We start from the raw sequence: 22,692 nt of genomic DNA, 5'->3' as shown, positions 1-22,692 counted from the left end.
TTAATACATGAAGTGTATTTTTTCTTTTTTTAATTTCAATTACTTTTTTTAGATTAATCAGATGGCCTGTTTGTTCAATATAGACTTGAATAAAATTGAAAACTATAAATAATTGTTGTTTTGTTAATTTGTTAATAAATGTGTAAATAAAAATATCTTTTATTTTACAAAGGTATTAGGCATTTTTTGAAACCACAATCCGTAATGATTCGTATTTTATTTTCGTGAACAAAAGTCTATGCTAATTTCTAACATATAACTTCAAGTTATGTATATTATTAAAAATTATATCAAATTTTACAGATTTACTTTCACTTAAAAATTAGAAGTAAGATTTCTAAATTTTAAAAACAACCTTGACAAGAGTTTTTTTGCCACAAACTGACATCACTGTGCAAATTTTTTTATATGGGATATATTATCATGAAGAATAAATATTGTAATTATGTTATTTCTTTAAAACTATTTATTTATTACTATTGTAATAAATAACTCTTATTCGTGATAAGAGTTATTTATTATTAATAGATAAGAGAAATTATTTATTACTATTGGAATGAAATAACTCTTATCATGGATGAGAGTTATTTATTATTATTGTAATAAATAACTCTTATCCGTGAAATAATATATCTGTACCAGCGTTATATCTTTTTGTGCAATTGTATGCACCATAATTAAAATTAATCAAAAAATGTAAAATAAATGCAAAAGTAAACTTGACGTATAAAATTTTTTTGCCAAACTGATGTCACTGCGCAAAATTTTTTTGGCTTAACTTTTCGATTAGCGTTTTATAGTACTTTATTCGTAATGTATAGCGTTACGAACAAATGTCTGTAAGTGTAAATGCCTTTAGCACTTTAGCATATGTTGAGTTTGCAGGCAGTGTATGGAACAATTATGTATAATAAATCTATAAAATGAAAAAACTTTTGAAACTTTATTTTAACAATTAGAAAACTTTTCTGCTATATTATATTTTTGCTATTATTTTTTAAATTTCAAAATTTATTACGCTAAGAGGAGGTCTTAAACCCCCCAAAAAGACACTGACAACAGTGCACTACACCACTGAGGTATCAATGACATATCATACCATTAAGGAAAAAACAAACCTAATTATAAATCTCTTATAAGTGGAAAAATGAATGCGGAAAAGGTGCGCATGGTAATTTTTTGGCTTTAAAAGCAATTTTTTAAAATGAATTATCTTTAAGTAAACAAAGAATAGGTATTGAAATGATTGGTGTGGAATAGATAAGTACAGAAATAGTAGGTTTGGTAAAGATCCGTATTTTTGGGTTTGGAAAGCTAGGATATATATATATAAGGAAAAATTAAATAAAAAAACTGTCTGTGTGGAATAGACTTATAAAAACTCATATTTTTATGGGTCTGATCAGCTAGTTATTTCATGATTGCTGCGAAAATGCTTTAACAATAATTTACTTACAATTTAATGTTTTATCAAAAGATAATTTCAATAATCCAGTAGATAAAAATTTTAGCTAATGATAAATGGCTCAACGCACAAATAAAATGTCATTTTGTACATAAAATGTGTACAGCATAGCACTTTTTACTAAACCTGAATGTTTGTACAAAATTGAATTACACAAATATAAAATAAATTATATAAAGATAAATATATAAAAATAATTACAAAATTATTTTTATAAACTTTTAACCTTTCCAATTTCTAATTCATTTCCAAATAAAACATCCTTTTCATTGACAATATCATTACTGAAAAAACCTAAGCAACAATAAAAACAAAAACATAAAATATTTTTTGTGAAATAGCCTGTCAAAGAAAAATTAGATAAGCAATAATAAATTAGTTTTTACTAATTTATTATTGCTTTTTTTTTTAAGAACATTGAGCACTCTATTTGTGGAATACAACAATATAACTTTTATATATATATATATATATATATATATATATATATATATATATATATATATATATATATATATATATATATAAAAAAAATATTTTTTAAAAAAAAGACTCTCAAAAAATATTATTGCTCTTTTCTTTAGGAACATTGAGCACTCTATTTGTATTGGGTTGTCCGATAAGTTCTTGCCATTTTTTTAAATTAAAAAATTTGCGATCGTAATGAAATTTTTTAGTATAATATTTTGTGTTATTCGAAAGAGAATAACAATTATATAATAATTTTTTGTTAATTTTCAGAGCATTTAAATGGAGTGTCAAGTCGACAAAAACGAGAATTTTCGACACCACCTTCTTTTTGCGTTTAACCGAGGTGCCAAAGCCATGGAAGCTGCTAGAGAGATTTGTGCCGTATACGGAAAGGGTGCCATAGCTGAAAGAACTGCTTGATATTGGTTTGCGAAGTTCAAAAGTGGCATTTTCAACCTCAAGGATGCATCTTGTTCCGGGCGATCAAGTGAGTTTGATGAAGAGCATTTGAATCAACTTCTGCACGAAGACGCGCGTCAAACAACCAGAGAATTGGCAGAGTGTATAGGATCCAATAAATCAACAGCAGCAGAACATCTCCACTCAATGGGAAAGATTCAAAAACTCGGAGCTTGGGTGCCGCACGTATTGAGCGAAAACAATAAAAATCAACGATCCACCATTGCTGCCAGTTTGCTTGCTCGTCATCTCTCAACTCATGGACATAAGCAAAGATTTCTTTATCGTATTGTCAATGGTGACGAAAAATGGTGTCTCGACATCAACATGAAGCAGCACAAAGAATGGTTAAGTCTGAAACAACAAGCAACCCCGCGAGCGAAGCAAGCTCTTCATTCACGGAAGACAATGTTGTGTGTATGGTGGGACTGGGAAGACATTATCTACTGGGAATTGCTTGATCGCAACCAAACAGTCAATGCGGAACTTTATGTTCTACAGATGCAACGATTAAACATTGCCATCCAGCAAAAACGACCTGATAGGCAATATGGCGTTCTTCTGCAACACGACGATGCCTGTCCCCACATTGCCATTATGACCAAGGAGGCGATTCAAACGCTTGGTTGGGAAGTGCTGCCACATCCGCCATACTCTCCAGACTTAGCGCCATCGGATTTCCACCTCTTCCGATCTCTTTCAAACGCTTTGCGAGGCGTTTCATTGATAATGACGCCGAATTACGGGCGTGGTTAGAAGAATTTTTCGAATCGAGGCCGGGCGATTTCTACCGAGGAATCGAAAACAAAACAAACAAAAACACTAAATTATAATTTAACCATTATAATTTGTTTTTTAAAATAAATTATTAAGGTTTGCGTGTCGAAAATCACAAAGCTTTATTTTAGATTTTTTGCTTTAACATGTATGAAAGATCCGCCAAACGAAAATTAGGTTCAGACTCTAATGTAAAGAGTTTGAGAAAAAAAAAAGAAAAAAGTATAAATAAAGAAGATAAAGAAAATCAGTCTGTAAATAAACAAATAAATTCTGATAGAAGTAATCATGCCTTAGCCGTATTGTCAATTGAAAATAGTCAACCATTGTGCAGCGAAACCATAAGCAATGCTTTATTAACAAATATAAGTATTAAACGATATGTTAAAGAGATTAATGAAATTAAACATAACTTGAAAAACAATAAATTTCTGCGTAAAATTTTCAAATTTGGTGACACTGAAAAAACTTACAGTTTGGTTTTAAACTTTTTTCATTCCCGAACCGAAATCGATTTTAAGCCCGGAAAGAAAGAAAAATTACATTTTACTCGTTGTTAGATGACAATCTAACAACGAGTCATCATCAAAAAAGACTTTTAGAGTGTCATAAAATTCATTAACCATGCGAGAAGTCTTTTGTCTATAATATAGTTCCTATGGTAGTTGAAAAGATAAAAAAAACAATCACTAACTGCCTTAGAAAAGTCAAAACTATTACATTAATAGGTGATATCTGGGATAGCCGCCAGCTGGCTGATTTTTTTGCCTTATGTTGCCAGGTAACCTTTGCTGATATCAGTAAAAAGCTAATAGTCCTTGGTCTTCAACGAATGAGTGGCCCACATAATGCTGAAAATATTATATTGGTTTCAGAAGAAATATTAAATCAATATGATTTCGATAAATCTAAAGTTGACAGTTATGTGAGTGATGGTGGTAAAGCGTTTCTTAGAGCTTTTCCACAAATGCTCAATTATGAATTGGAAAACGGCAATTGGATTGAAGAAGACTTTTGGGAAGAATTGTTTGAGAATGACGACAGTGATAAGAATGATCAGGAACTGAAAGATTCACCTGAAAACAAAATTGAACCTGAAATTAACGAATTGCTTACTGAAGAAATAAATCCAATCCAAAATGATATTAAATTCAGCAAACTATCTAATGAGATTGATGCTGAGATTGATGCTACTGGAATTGATGATGCTGATAATTATGAATTTGGGGATCATAGTATAGTAGATCAATTAGAGTTTGAACTCGGCACCTTGAAAAGCACCTCGTTTTGCATGCACAAACCACAAATTTAGTATTTCTATCTGTAATACTGTGAGGTCATGCAAACGATTGAAAACTATTTTGTCATTGCTTTGTTCATTTGCTAAAAAAACTCATCAGACAATTCAAATTGCCCGAATCTTTCAACAAAAAAAAAATAGATTAAGAAACGAAAATTTAACTCGTTGATCATCAAGCTTTTTAATGTTGATTTGTTTTTACAAAGCATATAAAAAACATTGTTTTGAAACTATTAAATGTCCAGTTATTCAAGCAGAGATTGAATTCTATTTATCATTGATGCTCCCAGCATATAGATTTACACTTGGTACCAAATTTACATTTATTAATCATGCAATATGAGGAAATGGCTAAAAAAGATGATAAAAAGAAAAAATTTTGCGAATTGCTGATAACTAATGTAAAAAAAACAATTTGAGCATGAGCTTAACTCTGCTGTTTATGCAGCTGCTGCAGTTTTAAATGTTTCTAAACTTTAGTTATGGTATCAAAGACCGATTGCAAAAGCCACATTCAATTTGGGACTAAGTTCATTAGTAAACTTGGCAATTGAATTTTTTTTAAAAAAACGAAAAAACGATTTGACAGCAAGTGGTTCTAATAATAGTTTCTCTCAAAAAAGTGTTCCTGGCGATGAAGCCTTTGATCAGTTTTATCAAAGCATAGAATTGGATCAGGTAGAGTACAACAAAAAAGAACTTAGCATCGGACACCTAGCTGACAAAGAAAGGAATAACTTTGTAAACATTTTAAGAAACCATAATTTCACCAACAAAACTCATTATGATGCATTTTGGTTTGAGAAAAGAAAAGAATTGCCATATCTTTATAATTTGTGTCTCATGTTTTTTAATATACCGACATCCTCCGCTTATGTTGAACGTTTTTTTAGCATATGTGGTGTAGTTAATCGAAAAAGAGCCGGCAGCATGACCGATGAAACACTAATAAATCGTGCCTTTTTAAAAAGTAACTTAACCATACTTAATGAAATGGCTGAGTGAAAATAATTCTTCAGTTGTTTGAAAATTTTCTTCATTACTTTTGTTTTTGTTTATGAATTGAAAATACATTTTAGAAAAATATAATTTTTTTTTTCTCTTTCATTTCATGTTTCTGTTTGTTCATTATATAAAAAACAATATTACTTTTAGAACAAAATTATATTTTACACTAAAAAAAAAACGCAAATTACTCAAAAAAAATGCGTATTATGAGTTGTGTATTGAGTATTCTACTCAAGAAAAATGTGTACTATGAATTGCGTATTGAGTATTATACTTAAAGAAATTGCGTTTGTTGAGTTGCCTATTGAGTATGATATGAGTAATATACTCAATACGCAAAAAAAAGTGCGTTCTGATGTATGATATACATATATATATATATATATATATATATATATATATATATATATATATATATATATATATATACACATACATATATATAAATTATGTTGTTGTATTCTACAAATAGAGTGCTCAATGTTCTATATATATGTATATATTAATATATACATATATATATATATATATATACATACATATGGGTCATTCCATGCCAAGTGGTGCAAATTTTAATGAGGTCCCTCATGGACCATCTCAGATTTTATTGAAATTTTTTGAATTTGTACATATATATGTTAAAAGCATGTTTTGAAAATTTTAGATCAATATCTAATATGGTTCTTGAGAAAACGCTATTTAAGTAGTGGGCTATTTTGCATAAAATTTCACTCTACAAGAAAAAAGGGTTTTTTCATCATTTTTAACAGCCAATAACTTTTGAACAAGTTAGTTTTATACTTCAATTATTATAAGATAGCAAGTGTGCTGTGGATACTTTGAAAATAGAAAAAAATATTATTTCTGGCATCTTAACTTTTTCCATAATGGCGGGCTAAAGTTGATTTTTTTGTTTTAAGAATAAGTTTTTTTGTGATTTTAAAGACCTTAATCTTAAAAACTAGTTACAAAGTTAATACAAATCAAATTGTCTGCTGATCTACATGTGGTGGATAAACATTTTTAAAAAAATCAGTTGATTAAAGAGCTGCATTCAAAAGTTATAGGTCTCCAAAATGAGTCAGATCGAGATTTTCGTAAAATTGATCTGTGATGCAAAGCATCTGTTACCTAAGATGGCACTTTTTTTTTTTTATAAAATTTTTTATACGCATCAATTAAAGACTGTTAATTAATAAAAACCAAAAAAATTAATGGGCGCTTATTTATAACCCCCAAAAGGTAGTCTCTAAAAGTCAGGTAAATTTTCCATAAAAAATTATTACTTTTTAAAAGTTTAGTTATTGTTTCATTTAATTCTATATTACTAGTATGTCAATCTAAAAAGTACTAATAAAACCAAATAAATTGTTGTATTTTAGAACTAATTAATAATAAGTAATATGCCTGAGCTTTCTACTTGCTGTATTGGTAAAGCATTAAATGAACAGTGCTATCTATCTAATAAAAGTAAACGCTACCAAGAACTTAAATATTGAAAAGTAAGTTTCAATATTTAATATCTTAATTTAATAAAAATACCTTAATAACACTAAATAAATAAAAATAAAAATATTTAATAATTATTTCCGTTATTTTTTAGATTCTCTTAGAGTTATCAGTCTTTCATATGCCAAAGATTTTGGTTTAATACCTGGTCAAAAAATTTGCACTAGTTGCAGAAAAGTTCTGAATTGCAAACATAATACAAAAGAAAATGAACTCCAAGAAAAAGAAATTTATGTTGACAACCATACATTAAAAGAAGATCTTAATTCAAGTATTGCAAGTTTTGGATGCTCACCTTTAAAACTTGTTTCAAAAAAAGATAGAGTTGCATATGGAAAGCATAAAATTGATAGCGTAAGAGCTCATACACAAAAGGCTGTTGCCAATGTGCTAGGTTTAGAAATAGCTGCACTTTGTGGAATTGAATCACCCTCAAAAAAATGTTTGAAAAAAACAAACACAGATTTAGACAATATTATGACTCAAATTAAGTCAAAATTTGAAAAAACATTGTCAAATTCTGAAAAAATCACACTTCTTACACTCACTCCAGACAGTTGGTCAATAGAGAAAACTCAGAAGTTTTTTTTTACTTCAAAAAGATCTGTAGTACAAGCCAGAAAATTAAGTAAAAAAAGTGGAATACTATCAAAACCTTCTCCAAAATCGGGTAGAAAACTAAGCGAAGATGTAATTACAGAGGTTGTTCATTTCTACGAATGCGATGAATATTCAAGGGTTTGTCCAGGAAAAAAAGAGTTTGTTTCAGTTAAAGTAGATAGTAAAAAGCAACATATCCAAAAGCGCCTTCTACTAGTCAATATGAAAGAGCTACATATTGAGTTTAAAAAGAAATATAATTATCTTAAAGTTGGATTTTCAAAATTTTGTGAGCTAAGGCCCAAGTGGTGCATTCCTGTGGGTGGTGCTTCTGGTCTGCATGCAGTTTGTGTTTGCCAGTACCATCAAAATGTAAAGCTCCTTGTACAGAAAATTCCTGGAATTTCTGATTACAAAATCTTATTAAAATTAATGGTTTGTAGCATTGAAAATAGAGATTGTATGCTGCATAGCTGCGATAAATGTCCTGCTAAAAAGGTTTTGTTAGACTACATTGACACTTTGTTTACAGAAAAAGAAATTAGTGAAGTTAACTTTTATCAATGGCAAAAATCAAATTACGAGTGCATCATTTTATATCAAAAAGTCAAGCCACCTACTACCAACATTTGAAAACTAATTTAAAAGAAAATCAAGCTTTGGTTCTTCTTGACTTTGCAGAAAACTATAGTTTTCTAATACAGGATGCAGTGCAAGGTTTTCACTGGAATAACAGCCAAGCAACTGTGCACCCCTTTGTTGCGTATTTTATAAAAGATGGAAAACTTGATAGTCAAAGTTATTGTGTTATATCAGATCATCTGAAACATGGAACAGATGCTGTTCATTGCTTTATCGGTAATGTTATTGATAAACTTAAACAATTACAAACATTTGAACACATTATCTATTTTAGTGATGGAGCTGCATCACAATATAAAAATTACAAAAATCTTATCAACTTATGCTACCATAAACACGATTTTGACATGACTGCAAAGTGGCACTTTTTTGCAACATCGCATGGTAAAAGCCCTTGTGATGGTGTTGGTGGAACAGTGAAACGTCTTGTTGCATGAGCCAGTCTACAATCACTAAACGATCCTATTGACACACCAAGCAAAATGTACAGCTGGTGTGTTCAACACGTCAAAGGAATATCTTTTTTTTTTGTTGACAAAGTTTCAATAGAAACACATACTACAAACTTCAATTTGCAAGAGAGATATCGTTCTTGTTCGACAATACCTGGGACACGAAACCACCACAGTTTTATCCCAATGTCACTTACCTCAATAAAAATAAGAAGAGTCTCATTTGATATTATTTGCACTAATGTGGATTTTTCTACTTGCAGAATTTATATTAATAAAATTTCCAGTTACTCACCAGGAGAATATGTGGCCTGCGTTTACGATGCTCAATGGTATTTAGGAAATATTCTTAGTATTTCAGAAGAGCATCAAGATCTTAATATGAAATTCATGAAAAAGTTTTTATGTAACAAGTTTACGTGGCCATGCAGAGATGATCTTTGTTGGGTACCTCTAATGCATATTTTATGCAAAGTGCAATCTCTTAAAGTCCAGTCAAACAGTGGAAGATTTTATAGTATTGACTTAAAAGAAATCAATGAGATTATTTTATTATTTGAGAAATTTAACTTTTTGTAAATTTTATTATTTTTGTTTATTTTCTTAAAAACATTTTGTTTGTTTTTCATTAAAAAAATATTGTATTATAAAGAGGGGAGGGGACAGAGGGGAGGGGACTTTATCTATTGGAATTTAAAAGTTCTTTATCTAAAGGGATTAAAAGACTTTAAGCATTGATATTTTTTAATTGATATTTCATAATAAATAACATTATATAATTCAATGCATTTATTTATTATGTCAATTTCAGAATTTTATGGAAAATTTACCTGACTTTTAGAGACTACCTTTTGGGGGTTATAAATAAGCGCCCATTAATTTTTTTGGTTTTTATTAATTAACAGTCTTTAATTGATGCGTATAAAAAATTTTATAAAAAAAAAAAAGTGCCATCTTAGGTAACAGATGCTTTGCATCACAGATCAATTTTACGAAAATCTCGATCTGACTCATTTTGGAGACCTATAACTTTTGAATGCAGCTCTTTAATCAACTGATTTTTTTAAAAATGTTTATCCACCACATGTAGATCAGCAGACAATTTGATTTGTATTAACTTTGTAACTAGTTTTTAAGATTAAGGTCTTTAAAATCACAAAAAAACTTATTCTTAAAACAAAAAAATCAACTTTAGCCCGCCATTATGGAAAAAGTTAAGATGCCAGAAATAATATTTTTTTCTATTTTCAAAGTATCCACAGCACACTTGCTATCTTATAATAATTGAAGTATAAAACTAACTTGTTCAAAAGTTATTGGCTGTTAAAAATGATGAAAAAACCCTTTTTTCTTGTAGAGTGAAATTTTATGCAAAATAGCCCACTACTTAAATAGCGTTTTCTCAAGAACCATATTAGATATTGATCTAAAATTTTCAAAACATGCTTTTAACATATATATGTACAAAATCAAAAAATTTCAATAAAATCTGAGATGGTCCATAAGGGACCTTTGCACCACTTGGCATGGAATGACCCATATATATATATGTATATATATACATATATTATGTTGTTGTATTCTACAAATAGAGTGCTCAATGTTCTATATATAATGTGTATGTATGTATGTATATATATATATATATATATATATATATATATATATATATATATATATATATATATATATATATATATATATTTATATAACTCGTGGAGTTAGGGTCAGCATTCAGCAATGCTGACCTAAATTCTGACCTTAATTTTTGGGGATTTTTTATACATTAGGGTTATGACTTTTTTGTGATCCCATGTTCCTGGGTCATCAACAACTCTTGGAATTAGGAAAAATGAGATAGGCAATAATTTGCTGACCTCAGTCTTTTAGAGGTCAGCACCAGGTCAGCAAAAAAAATTGATACAAATGTTTTACCATTAAACATAGAAAGGAGGTCAGCAATTTTTTGCCAAATGCTGACCCTAATTCCGAGGGCTGCATCAATGGATGAATATTTGTATGAAAGAACTGAAAAAAACATTAATTCGATTTTTTTGTTGAAAAAGATCACCAACAAACCAAAAATTTGAATTTACTATAAATGTGTATTGATAAAATTTCAAGCAATTTTATGATCGTTATTTTTAATTCTAATTATTTTAATTGGAGAGTTATTATGTAGTTTTGAAGCATTTAACAGCATTGTTACATCATAACACTCTAAATACCAAAATAAATATAAAACTACAAACTTAAATAATAATTCTTCAAGTACAAAAAACTACTGTATATATCAAAAAATATTGGGTAGTATTCAGCTTAATTAAAGCATAATATACTACTCTAATGCTTTGTTAGACAAAATAAATCTAAGCTAGAGGTTTTTTTTCTTTTTACAGATGTTAAAAATATCTTGAAGACACTTGATTACTCATTCTGCACACTAATTTGTTCTAGGAATTCCCAGTCTTGAAGGTTCGTAATTCTACACAAGGCTTTTTTGTGATAGTGCAAGCTGCTAAATAGTTTCTGAAAATCATACATTTGATCAGAAACCAATGCATTGTACATTTGATCAGAAACCAATAGCCCCCCTCCCCCATCTGTAGGAACCAAATCTACAAATGTCAAGTAGTCAGTCTCTTCTTTCTGGTAGAAGAATTAATGCAAAAAAAACTAGTATTGCTTGGGAATCTTGCATTATTTAATTTAGGTATTTTCTTAAACATCACTTTAGGAAATACGGACTCTTCAAAAAAGCAAAACACCCTACTTAAAAGAAATAGTGGTTTTAATTTCCTAGTAGTTTCTTCCTGATATTGTTCTCGCTCTATATGGACACTGTGGCCTAGACTCTGAACTGCAGCAGATAATAATTTGTCTTATTATCACATAACACTGTTTTGCCAAATGCTACTGCCACACTTGGTGTCACAATATTTGTAAGTCTTGATGATTTCTTCAAAATAGTTTTTTTATTTTGCTTGCAAATTTTCACTTTGACTGCAAAAAGCTTACCTTCTTTGTCACTATTTGATGTTTCAAGAATAACTGTCTCTTATATGGCTTCTAAATATTGATCTTTCTTTTTTCTATCCATGTTTAATTTTAATCTTTTAGATTAGGGAGTTTCGTTTCAAGGTCTGATGTTAGGGTGTGTTGATTTTCCTAGTTTAAGAGTAATGTTAGGGTGTGTTGATTTTCTTAGTCTAAGAGTAGTTTTTATTTGTGGGAAACAGTAACTAAAACTTTGAAAAAATGATAATTTTGATAAAAATTTTTAGCTTGGTAATTTTGTCTTTAAAATATTATTTGGTCACCCCCCCCCCCCCTTAATTTTATTTTAAAAATAAGGATTTTTAAAATAAAATTTGTTTTAAAAAAGAATTAAGACTTTGAAAAAAAAAAGATTTTTTTATAAGAAAATTACCTGGATCATTTTCTAAGAAGATGGGTTTCTTGAAAATATAATGTTGTATTTATATACAAATTTTAGTTTAGTTAAAAAATTTTAAATAAACAAAAAAAAAAAAAGCCAAACCTTTAACGTAGCAAACAGCAAAAGAAAGACATTCTTTGAAACTAGAAGTAGGAACATTAACATCTGGATCACTATGTGTAAAAAAAAGTATAAAACTTTGATCAAAATAAATTGTAATATCTCATCAATATTATTAAAATACAAACAATTTTAAGGTAAAAAAATTTTCTGTATCCTTTGGAGATGCATAACAAATGTAGCATTTTGAAAAAGTTAAATTTTCAATTAGTTTTATACCTTTTGTTTATATTATATATATATATATATATATATATATATATATATATATATATATATATATATATATATATATATATATATATATATATATATATATATATATATATACATATATTATTTTTCTTAATTTAAATTATATTAGAAAAAAAAAGCCAAAACTGTTAAATCATCTTCAATAAAGTGTGGCTAGCAATCAATGCGCCTGTCATCCCCCCCTCCCTCCTACAACTTATCAAAAATAATGAACTTAATTGCAGAGAGAGAAATTTGATGATTTCAGCTTCAAAGAGTTCTAATTTATTTAGATTAGATTAAAATTTATTAGAACAGTGATACATGTTCTAAAAGACACGCAGGTCCATAAAATATGAAGGACTCTGACAACGTGCCCTATAATCACATAACACATATGCGAGATATTTTACAAAATATACATATATATTACAATTATATATAAGACAACAGTTATAAAACAAAATCTAGTTAGCCGGAACAGAGTTTTTCAAAGTTGATAGAATTAATTTTAATTTTGAAGCTCTTGATATTTTTGGCGTTCACGACGTCAGATGGCAAGTTATTCTACGTATTAACAACCCTGAGTGAGAAAGAATATTTACTTACATCGAGTTTACATTTTAGTTTGCGTAATTTGAAATTATGTCCTCAAGTGTAAATATAGTTGTTAATTAAAAAGAAACTTGATTTATTTAAGCAAATTAAATTGTTCAGAATTTTGTAACATGTAACCATATCTTGCTTAAGGCGACGAATTTCTAGTAACTCCAAACCAAGAATTTTAAGTCTATTAAAATATGAAAAGTTATTTAGGTTAGCAATTCTCTTGGTAAAACGTCTTTGTACTCTTTCCACTATTTTGTTCATTTCAGTGCGGTAAGGCGACCAAACCGGAGAGCAATATTCTAAGATCGGTAATTGATAGTTGTAATTTATATCTTTACAAAATAAAGTAGGCGCTATTCTATGAGTAAAGCACTTATTATTGGCTACTTTTAACTGCCATTTTTTTGACCAGAGACCAGAGAAACTTTATAAATGGCAACAGCAAGATCGTGACTGTAATCGGCATCCTTAAATGAACTATATAGCTTGATATCTTCAACATATAACATTAGAGAGCAATTAAGATCTTTTACTATAGAGGGTAGATCATTAATATATAACAAGAATAATGTTGGACCCAAAATGCTACCCTGTGGAACTCCACTAAGGATGCTGGTCAGATTGGATAGTGAACTTCCAACCAGAACTCTTTGATATCTGTTGGAAAGAAATGCTGATATCCAATGAAGCAGCTTATCTATTATGCCGTACATTGCAAGTTTTTTCAAAAGTTTTGGATGAGGCAAGTTTTTTCAAAAGTTTTGGATAAAGTCAAATCCTTTTTGAAAATCAATGTACACCACGTCAGTAATTAAATTGCTGTCTAAAGCTTTATTCCAGTCATTAGTTGACTGTAGAAGATTTGTGCACCTTGATCTTTTAGATAAAAAGCTGTTAATTAGGTGTTATTAGATTATTTATATTAAGATAATCAGCGATACATGAACTAACGATACTTTCCATTACTCGACAGCTAGTACATGTGAGGGATATAGGTCTATAATTGTTAGCATCTGAAGTAGATCCTTTTTTAAAAATAGGCAAAACTGAAGCTTGAAGCCACTGTTTTGGTAACAAGCTTGACATAAAACTTGATTCGAATATATATGAAAGCGGAATACATATTATATGTCCTAACTGTTTTAAAAGTATATTTGGTATACCGTCAGGTCTAAATGATGTGCTAGGTTTTAGATTTTTTAGTTTTTAATGAACTATCTTTGCTGAAAAATCTACACAATCCATCTTAATATGTTCACTAACAAAAGTATTTATTTTAGGCAAATTTCCGTCATCTACCGTAAAGACACTTCCAAAGTGTTAAACACTTTCGCGATTTCAACATTGCTAGTAGTAAAGTTGCTATTGGTTTTTAGAGGATACTTTTTTTTGGGGTTGTTTAGATTTTTATTTACGTAACTAAAAAACTTTTTTGAGTTATTTTCTTTGACCAGTTTTAGTTCCAAATTTTTATGGTGTTTGGATATGGCTTTTTTACATTTTGATAAATATTGGATAAATGCCTTTTTGTGCAAGATGGTCTTAGTGATCGACCTTCTTTTCCATAAAAATGATTAGCGAATTAGCATTTTATAAATATACTTTGGATAAGAACGACTTTTTTTCTTATGGTATATTGTTCTGATTGGGACAAAGCGATCAATACCTTTACAAAGATGATCAGAAAACATGTTCCAATAATCTTCAGTTGTAAAAACAAAAGAAAAATCAAAGCCCCAATTTATTTTTGATAAATGAGATATAAAACCAATTACATCTGTATTATTGAAATCGTAAAAAGAGTTTATATGAAAAAGGACTGAGTTATGATCGCTTGTACTAAATGGACACTCAACAGAAATATTATTTAATAGGGAAATGATATTTGAAAGAACAAGATCAAGAATATTATTTTCTCGAGTGGGTTCCAGTGCATATTGGTGCATACCAAGACTATTTACTAAAGTTAAAAAAGATTATGACATTTCTCATTTGGCGAAGCGTAGTTAACCCAATCAATTTTTGGATTAGTTGAAATCTCCAACAATGACAAATTGAGGAACAGATTCACAGAGATTGCTAATTATCGAAATCATTGATTCAAGATAGATATAATTATTAAGAGAATATGACGGTGGGCGGTAACAAGTAATTAAGCGGAGTTTACTAGACCCAAAAATTAAATTAATACAAATGATGTCAATATCTAGATCAGTTTGAGTAATACTTACTATGGCAGATATAACGTCGTATCTGCAGTATATAGCTACACCACCGCCAATTTGTATCCGGTCCTTACAATAAATGGAACAACTTTTTGGACAGACCATGGAGTTCGGAGTTTATCATTGAAAAAAGTTTCACAAACAATAATTAAGGCAGGTTTGTTTGACTCAACATATAAAAAAAAATCGTTAAGCTTGTTGGCAAGACTTCTTGCGTTAAAAAGATAAACTGTAAAATTGTTGAACGAATTTGTGGTTAAGTGATTACTTGAGTTTATAAAGTCGCTACGTTTTGAACTGAAAACCTTTTTAATGCTTTTTTTGTTTACAGTAATAATACCTCGTTTACTAATGCTTGATTATTTTGCAATGACTTCGGAATAACTAAAGAAGTTAATAAGCCGTGACTAAAATCTTTTTGGTTTTTGTAATTATAAAATGATTGCTATTTGTTAATTTTTATAACTTTTTCGTTTCGTATGTCATAATAAATAAGTAAGGGTTCCGAATTTTCTGAATTTTTTTGTTTACACTCCTCGCGTAATAACTTTGCTTTGTATCGCTCAGCCACAGTTAAATCCGGATTGATAAACACTTTATTAAACTCGGTTGAATTTTTTAAATTTTTGAAGCTTTTAGAATAAAATTTCTATCATTTCGGTTGTTAAGAACAATAACATAAGGTGATTCTTGGTCGGATTTTGATTTTAATTTTATTATTTGTTTAATTTCGATCTTTGCATTAATAGAGTTCATCATGTGGAGAATAGAATTTTTATCTTCTTCTCTAGCACTTGATAAACCTGCTTTTTTAGAGGCTTCGATACCAAATACTAAAACGTTACTTTCCTGTTTTTCTCTTTCTTTTGCCTCGGCAACAACAGCATTCATTAAATGAAGTTGTTCGGCTGACCTTTTCAGTGGTGAATGAGGTTATTTAAAACTCATTATAGGGGGAAGTGGGGGAGGGGGGGGGAGTTAAAATTAACTTTTTTTGTATTTTGTGTAGTTTAACCACTTTTTCCTAATTTTTAATGCTGATTTCGAATTAATTAATACTTTTTCTTCATTAAAAATATTTGGTCTTCTACCTCAATTTCAATATAAGTGATTATTTTGACAAAATAATCAATTGTTGAATTAAATGAAATCATTATTATTATTAAAGTAGTATGCGTGGTAAATATTTTTCTTTTCGTTTTATTAATAAAATATGTGATCATTATGTCTAGTTATAAATACAACAAAAAATTAGGCATTATACATAAAAATACTCCATATAAGAAACAATTTGTAACAATTACTAGTGAAAATGCAAAATAACTTAATAGCAATCGTTGTGCACTGATTTGAGTTCTTTCTCAGAATCAAGAGGTTCAATGTTGGCTCTGACCAGATAAGCAACATGGGTAAGGAAGGACGTGTAAATTTCCTAGTTAAATTGCTCGTCCACAGTGCTTTGTGATAAGACACTTTGTTTTTCTTGGAGCAGCTTAATAACTAAAAAAAAATCATCATAGGTGATTGTGGATTGTTGTGGAAACTTTCCAAGTTCCAAGTAGAAACTTTAAACTATTAGCTTATTCTTCTGTAGACATAATATGGCATTTTTTTGTATTTTTATCAACAACAATGGTTTTAAATAAAGTGGATCTTTGCTGCAATGATAATTTTAAACAAACTAAGATATAATATCTCTTGGATGCCTAATGTAAAGCTTACAGTTCTTTTTTTGCTAACCTGCCCTGCCTCCAACTGTATTTTCTATTTTTAAATTTTTTTTGAGACACATGTCCAGAAATATTTCTAAATTGACTAAATCTTGATTTCACAATAGTTTTGATATTTACGTATATTACCACAAGGAGTTTTTCAAATCAACGGTATTTCCGAATGTCAGCGTGGCACTCATTGCAATCAGCTTATTTTTCTGTTGAAGAAATACAGCTAAATCTTGATAAACTGTTTTCAAAGATGATACATTCACCCAAGTTTTTTGATGCATATATACAAACTGCTTCTGCGACTACTGAGCAGTCAATCTTATTTAATTAAAATTTCCAAAAGATAATATATTGTTTACTTTATTAAAGACAAGTACAAAATAACCCTGAGTAAAGGCAACTTTGTATTATAAAATTCATCAATTACTGGGAGATTTCTAAAGAAGTTTAATAATTTTGATTTTTTTGTTTACTAGTTTATGATTTACTAATTTATTAGTTTGTTACTTCTTGTTGCAATATTTTTTATTTTAATCGGTATCTAAATTCAGTTTACAAAATTAATAGCAAAGTATTTTCTAGCAAAGTAAATCAAAACAAGTTTTTACTCTAGATAAGACTTATTTTTGTTTAAATGCAACTTTCATTCATTTTAATTCAAAGTTATACAATCAAAATTTAAACTGCATAAGTTTTAACATAAAGTTGCGTAACTTTACACGCAAAGAACACACTGCAAAGATTTCTAGTGTTAAAGTTTTTAATATTTCTAAATGTTAAAAATTGAAGTAGAAGGTCAACCACAAAAAAAAAAATTGATTTGTTCATTAAACTTTTCTAAAAAAAAATAATTAAGAATAATTGGTTAAACAAAAAATATAGAATTTTGAACCCCCCCCCCCCCTATCATTATGTTTAAGTAAAATATTATATTAGTTCTTATAAAATACAAATCGGTAAAAAACTATATAGATTTTAATGTCGATTTTCCAAAATACTGCATTCAGTTGATTTATTCAGAAATTCATTCAGTTTCTTAGTACTGATTAAATAACAATCTATAAATCAAATAATACTTTTTTTTGTTTAACGTTTTGATATTAAAAAACATATGCATGGGACAGAATTATAAAGAACCCATGTTTGATATTAAAAAACATATGCATGGGACAGAATTATAAAGAACCCATGTTTGATATTAATAAACATATGCATGGGACAGAATTATAAAGTACCCATGTTTGATATTAAAAAACATATGCATGGGACAGAATTATAAAGATGTTTGAATAATAAACTATATGAATAAAAGGTTTTTGAGCGTGAAGGAACAGTTACAGGTTGCAAAAGGATATTACAGGATGCAAAAGTTACAGGATGCAAAAGTAAAAGGATGCAATTTAGCTCATTAACAAGCCATGTGAGATTGAGTTTTGGTTGATAAAACAAGTGATTTTTGGTATAGTATAAAAACTTTTGGTTTTATACAAAAATTACCTAGTATATATACAAGGTAATTTTTGTATAAAATAAAAAAGAAGCAAGCAAAAGCAGTTCTAACAACATTTATAACTCATTTTATATAAAGAGAGTGTCAACCCAAATATGCATTCCATACAAAGACAAATTTTATAGAGGTAGAGAATGGAATCAGATTACAAAGATTACAAAGATTACAGATTACACAAATTACAAAGATTACCCAAATATGCATTCCATACAAAGGTACAAGATTTATAGAGGTAGAGAATGGAATCAGGACCAAGAAAATTATTTGAGTTAAAATTTACTAGCCACTACAAGCCCCAAGCTATCACAGAGGAGAGGTCAGAATTAAGATCAGCTGCCTGTTATAAGTGATCAAAAAATGACTTTGGTGACTTATAGTCTTCTTTTTTTTACCATTGACTGGAGTATATAACTGCATCATCAGCAAGTAGACCCACATTAAAGCTAAGCTTAATAGAATCTTTGTTCAAAATTCCATCTTAAAAAGTTGGAATCTTGAACAAAGAGGAGCCGTAAAAAGAATAGTCAAAGGATTCAAACATGATTAAATAACAAATAGGTGAATAGATATGTAAGTATATGCCCTCAGGGTGTTAGCCAGCCAGATGGCACCGCATATAATGTGGAATTCCTAATTGATTTAAAATGCCCAAAGGTCAGCGTGGAAAATAACAGGCGGTCAACGGTCACTGGCCGCCCGAAATGACTAAAATTGCTATTTTGATCTCTCAAAACGGATTCTTCCTGGTCAAAGTTGACCTGTTGAAAAAAAAAAAAGAGTTATATAACGTTTGACAAATTATCAGGATGTCTTTGAAAACGCATATACCAAAAATTCCTAAAATGTAAATCTTTGAAAAAAGCTTTTAAAATTTTATCGTTTGTACGCTACTTTAAATCGCTTTGTTAGTGAGTATTATAAATGACGTAAACTATTAATTTTTTTTGCTTCACCTATCAAGACTAATTTCATTTTACTGGTGGTGAAAACCATAACTGCTTTTTTTCATAAATGATTAAAGTTTTTATTTTATTTTTGTTTTAATAATAATATAATATAAACTAAGAACATTTTTTTATTCCTACATTTTATTTATATAATTTTATCTATTTTTCTAATAACCTTTTGCTGCCAATTGCAATGAAAAAATGCCTTTATTTTTTATTTTTAGTTTAACTTATCCGTAGTCAACTCCAATAAAAAAGACCGAGATATGTGTTGAGTGTTCTTTTCTTTCTATTTCTGATCTTGAATATGGAACATCTGAAGGAGTTTTCAATAAAATCAGTCAATCCCTTGAATCAGAAGGTATCGAAAATTTTAAAACTAAATTAGTTGCTTTTGGTGCTGATGGCGCAGCTGTAAATAGAGGAAGTAGGACAAGTGTAAATGTATTACTTCAGAAAGAAGTTCCATGGATAATTTTTGGTTGGTGTGTTGCACATCCCCTTGAGTTAGCGTTAAAAGATAAATTTGCAGAAATAAAAAAGCGTTTAATGATGTCAATAACGTCATTTTGAAATGTATAACATTTATAAAAATTCCCCCAAAAAGTTATGACAGTTAGGAAAGCTTGTTGTTATCCTCGAAGAGGGTAATTCAATTGATATTGCAGGTATTCGCCCGAAAAAAGCATCAGGTATATTGGATTTTTTTTTCAATTTTATCTATAAAAAATACTTTATTACATGCTCGTTTTTTTATACAACAAAAGTTCTTTATAAAACAGTGTTTTGAGCAATAAAAACTTTTTATAAAATAAAATACTTGTGCAATAATAAATAAGAACATGATGAATTGCACTTGAGGTGATCTTAGACAAATATGGAGAATATATGAAACATCTCGAAAACATGACTGCAGATTTCAGTTTTACTCAAGCATAAAGAGCAAAGTTTAAAGAGTATCATCAGAAGTGGAATCATGGACGAATACCTCTTTATATAGCATTATTCATAAAAGTTTTATCGCCAGCAAAGTTGTAATCTTTATCTTTTCAAAGCAACGAAATTGATTCCGTTGCATCATCTGGATTTATTGAACAAACTAAAAATCAGTTAAGTTGCTCGAAGAAAAAAGAATTTAATGATTTACCAACAGTCAAACATTTCCTTGCAAAAGTAACAAACAACACTGGAAAGTATTCATTCTAGGATGTTGAGCTTCATGACTTTACAAACGCGCTAACTTTAGTTAAGAATTCGAAATCAATAATTGTAGCGTTAATTGCCGAATCCATAGAAGAGCGTTTGGAAGCACAAAATACAGTTCCTGATATGAATGGAATGTTAATCCTAAACACTGGTGGTTGGTTTCAAAGTAACACCAATAATTCATTTGCTGATGATAACATCGGAAAATTGTATGACTTTTATAATATGTTGTTACTTTATGCTGGCTTCACTGGGAGTGTAAATGATATGTTAGATGCTTGGCATAACTTAGTTTACACTGTCAAATATTTGGCACCAGATAAAACTGAGTACCGTAAAGTATGGTATCAAATTTTTTCGAGTTCTATGAATAGAGATAGGAGTCTAGTTCTACGTCTTGTTGAATTGTTGTTCATATTGCCTGTTTCGAATGGAAAAATTGAGCGTCTTTTTTCTCTTATGAATAGAATTAAAACTGACACAAGAAACTGCTTAACTGAAAAACAGCTGAATAATTTAATTTGGGTGTACACTGATGAAACGAATAGTGAAGAATTTGATGTGAATCCTTCCATTGAATTATGGACCGAAGATACGTTGTGAAGGCCTACACAAGAAAGTCGAAAAACTTATTCAAAAAAAGCAAAAAAAAACTATAAAACATAAATTGATTTAGAATCGTCATCAGACGAGTCTTTAGATTTAAAATTGTGGATGAAACTTTGGATAATGAATCAGATGAAACCTATCTTTAAAAAAACATTTTTAAGTTACATAAAGCTTTGTTTTTTGTAACTTAGGCAATTATTATAGTAGTATTACATATAACAATACTTGATTAAGTATTCAGTTTAAATCATTTTGATATAATATAAAAATGTTTATTTTTTATTTTTTTAAAAAATAGAATACAAATAATAAAGGAATACGAGCTTGTTCATTATAAAATAAGTTATTTTTTATAATAATTACTACGATGAAAATTTAAACCAAAAAAAAAATTTTGACCGCCCAAAAAAAATAATTGACCGTCAATTTAATGTATTAGCCAGTCAGTTTGACCACTCGCCTTTGATTTCTTATTTTCCACGCTGCCAAAGGTTCAAAAGATCATAGTAAAAAAAAATCATCTATATCAATTTTAATCTATATCAGACTCAGATTTAAGTTGTTACGCTTGACACGTTGAAAATATAATTAGTATGTATGACAAAGAAATGAATTAAGTTGGTTGATTTTTTTTTTAATGTGAAAAAAAAGCGTTGTCATTAACAAGCAAGTTCATTTATTCAAAAGTAAAAAAAAAGTTTATTTTTAATTGACATCATTTATTCTCAATTTTAGATTTTTTAATGTTTAATTAATTACTATATTTAATTAATTACTTTTTTAATTTATTTTTATTAATCAAAAACTTTCAAAACTTAATCAAAAAAATCATTTACATTTTTACTGTTTATCTTAAGTTAGGAAAGTTACAAAAATCTTTGCGTATTAATAAATAATAAACATATTTAAAAATAAACTTTTATGTTAAAGGAATTAAAAATACTTTCAGTAAACTAATTTTGCTAGCAAAGTACACCGAAAATAACAACACAAAAATCAAAAATGAAACTTGCAATGAAACATATCATTTATGTCAATTTTTGTGTAAAACATAAAAGAAGCTAATTAAATATACAAAATTTTAATAAATTTTTTAAGTTTATTTACAAATGCTAAAGTTTAATTTACAAAAACAATGTTTTACAAATACAAAAACTTTTTTTAAATTTAAAAATACAAAATTTGAGTAAACTTTGTATTTTGCAAATTTAAAAAAAATATTAGTTTCTGTATTTAAATATATATTTTTTATTTAAATACCTAGTATACTAAATATCTAAATGCGCCAATTAAATTTACTTGCTGCCCTCATATGAACAAATCTCACTCTGCCCCTTAAATGCCTTTGACCGAAATTGGCGAGCCAAGTATGTTTCTCATTTAAAA

General features: G+C 28.7%; 1 protein-coding gene across 3 annotated transcripts in view; it reads right to left on the bottom strand.

Moving 5' to 3' along the window:
- The window catches only part of LOC101237780 (interaptin), an 87,081-nt gene that overhangs the window by 45,767 nt on the left and 18,622 nt on the right, over positions 1-22,692 (bottom strand). For all 3 annotated transcript variants that reach the window (XM_065811030.1, XM_065811029.1, XM_065811031.1), the window contains exons 4-5: positions 12,225-12,295; positions 1,692-1,759 (exon numbers count right to left, since the gene is read on the bottom strand). In XM_065811030.1, the coding sequence (XP_065667102.1) occupies positions 1,692-1,759; positions 12,225-12,295 (139 nt within the window). The remainder of the gene's footprint in view (positions 1-1,691; positions 1,760-12,224; positions 12,296-22,692) is intronic.

Source organism: Hydra vulgaris, chromosome 11, assembly GCF_038396675.1.
Source record: "Hydra vulgaris chromosome 11, alternate assembly HydraT2T_AEP".
Classification (NCBI taxonomy): domain Eukaryota; kingdom Metazoa; phylum Cnidaria; class Hydrozoa; order Anthoathecata; family Hydridae; genus Hydra; species Hydra vulgaris.
Note: the sequence above shows the minus strand (reverse complement) of the source record. Positions and strands in the feature narration are given on the sequence as shown.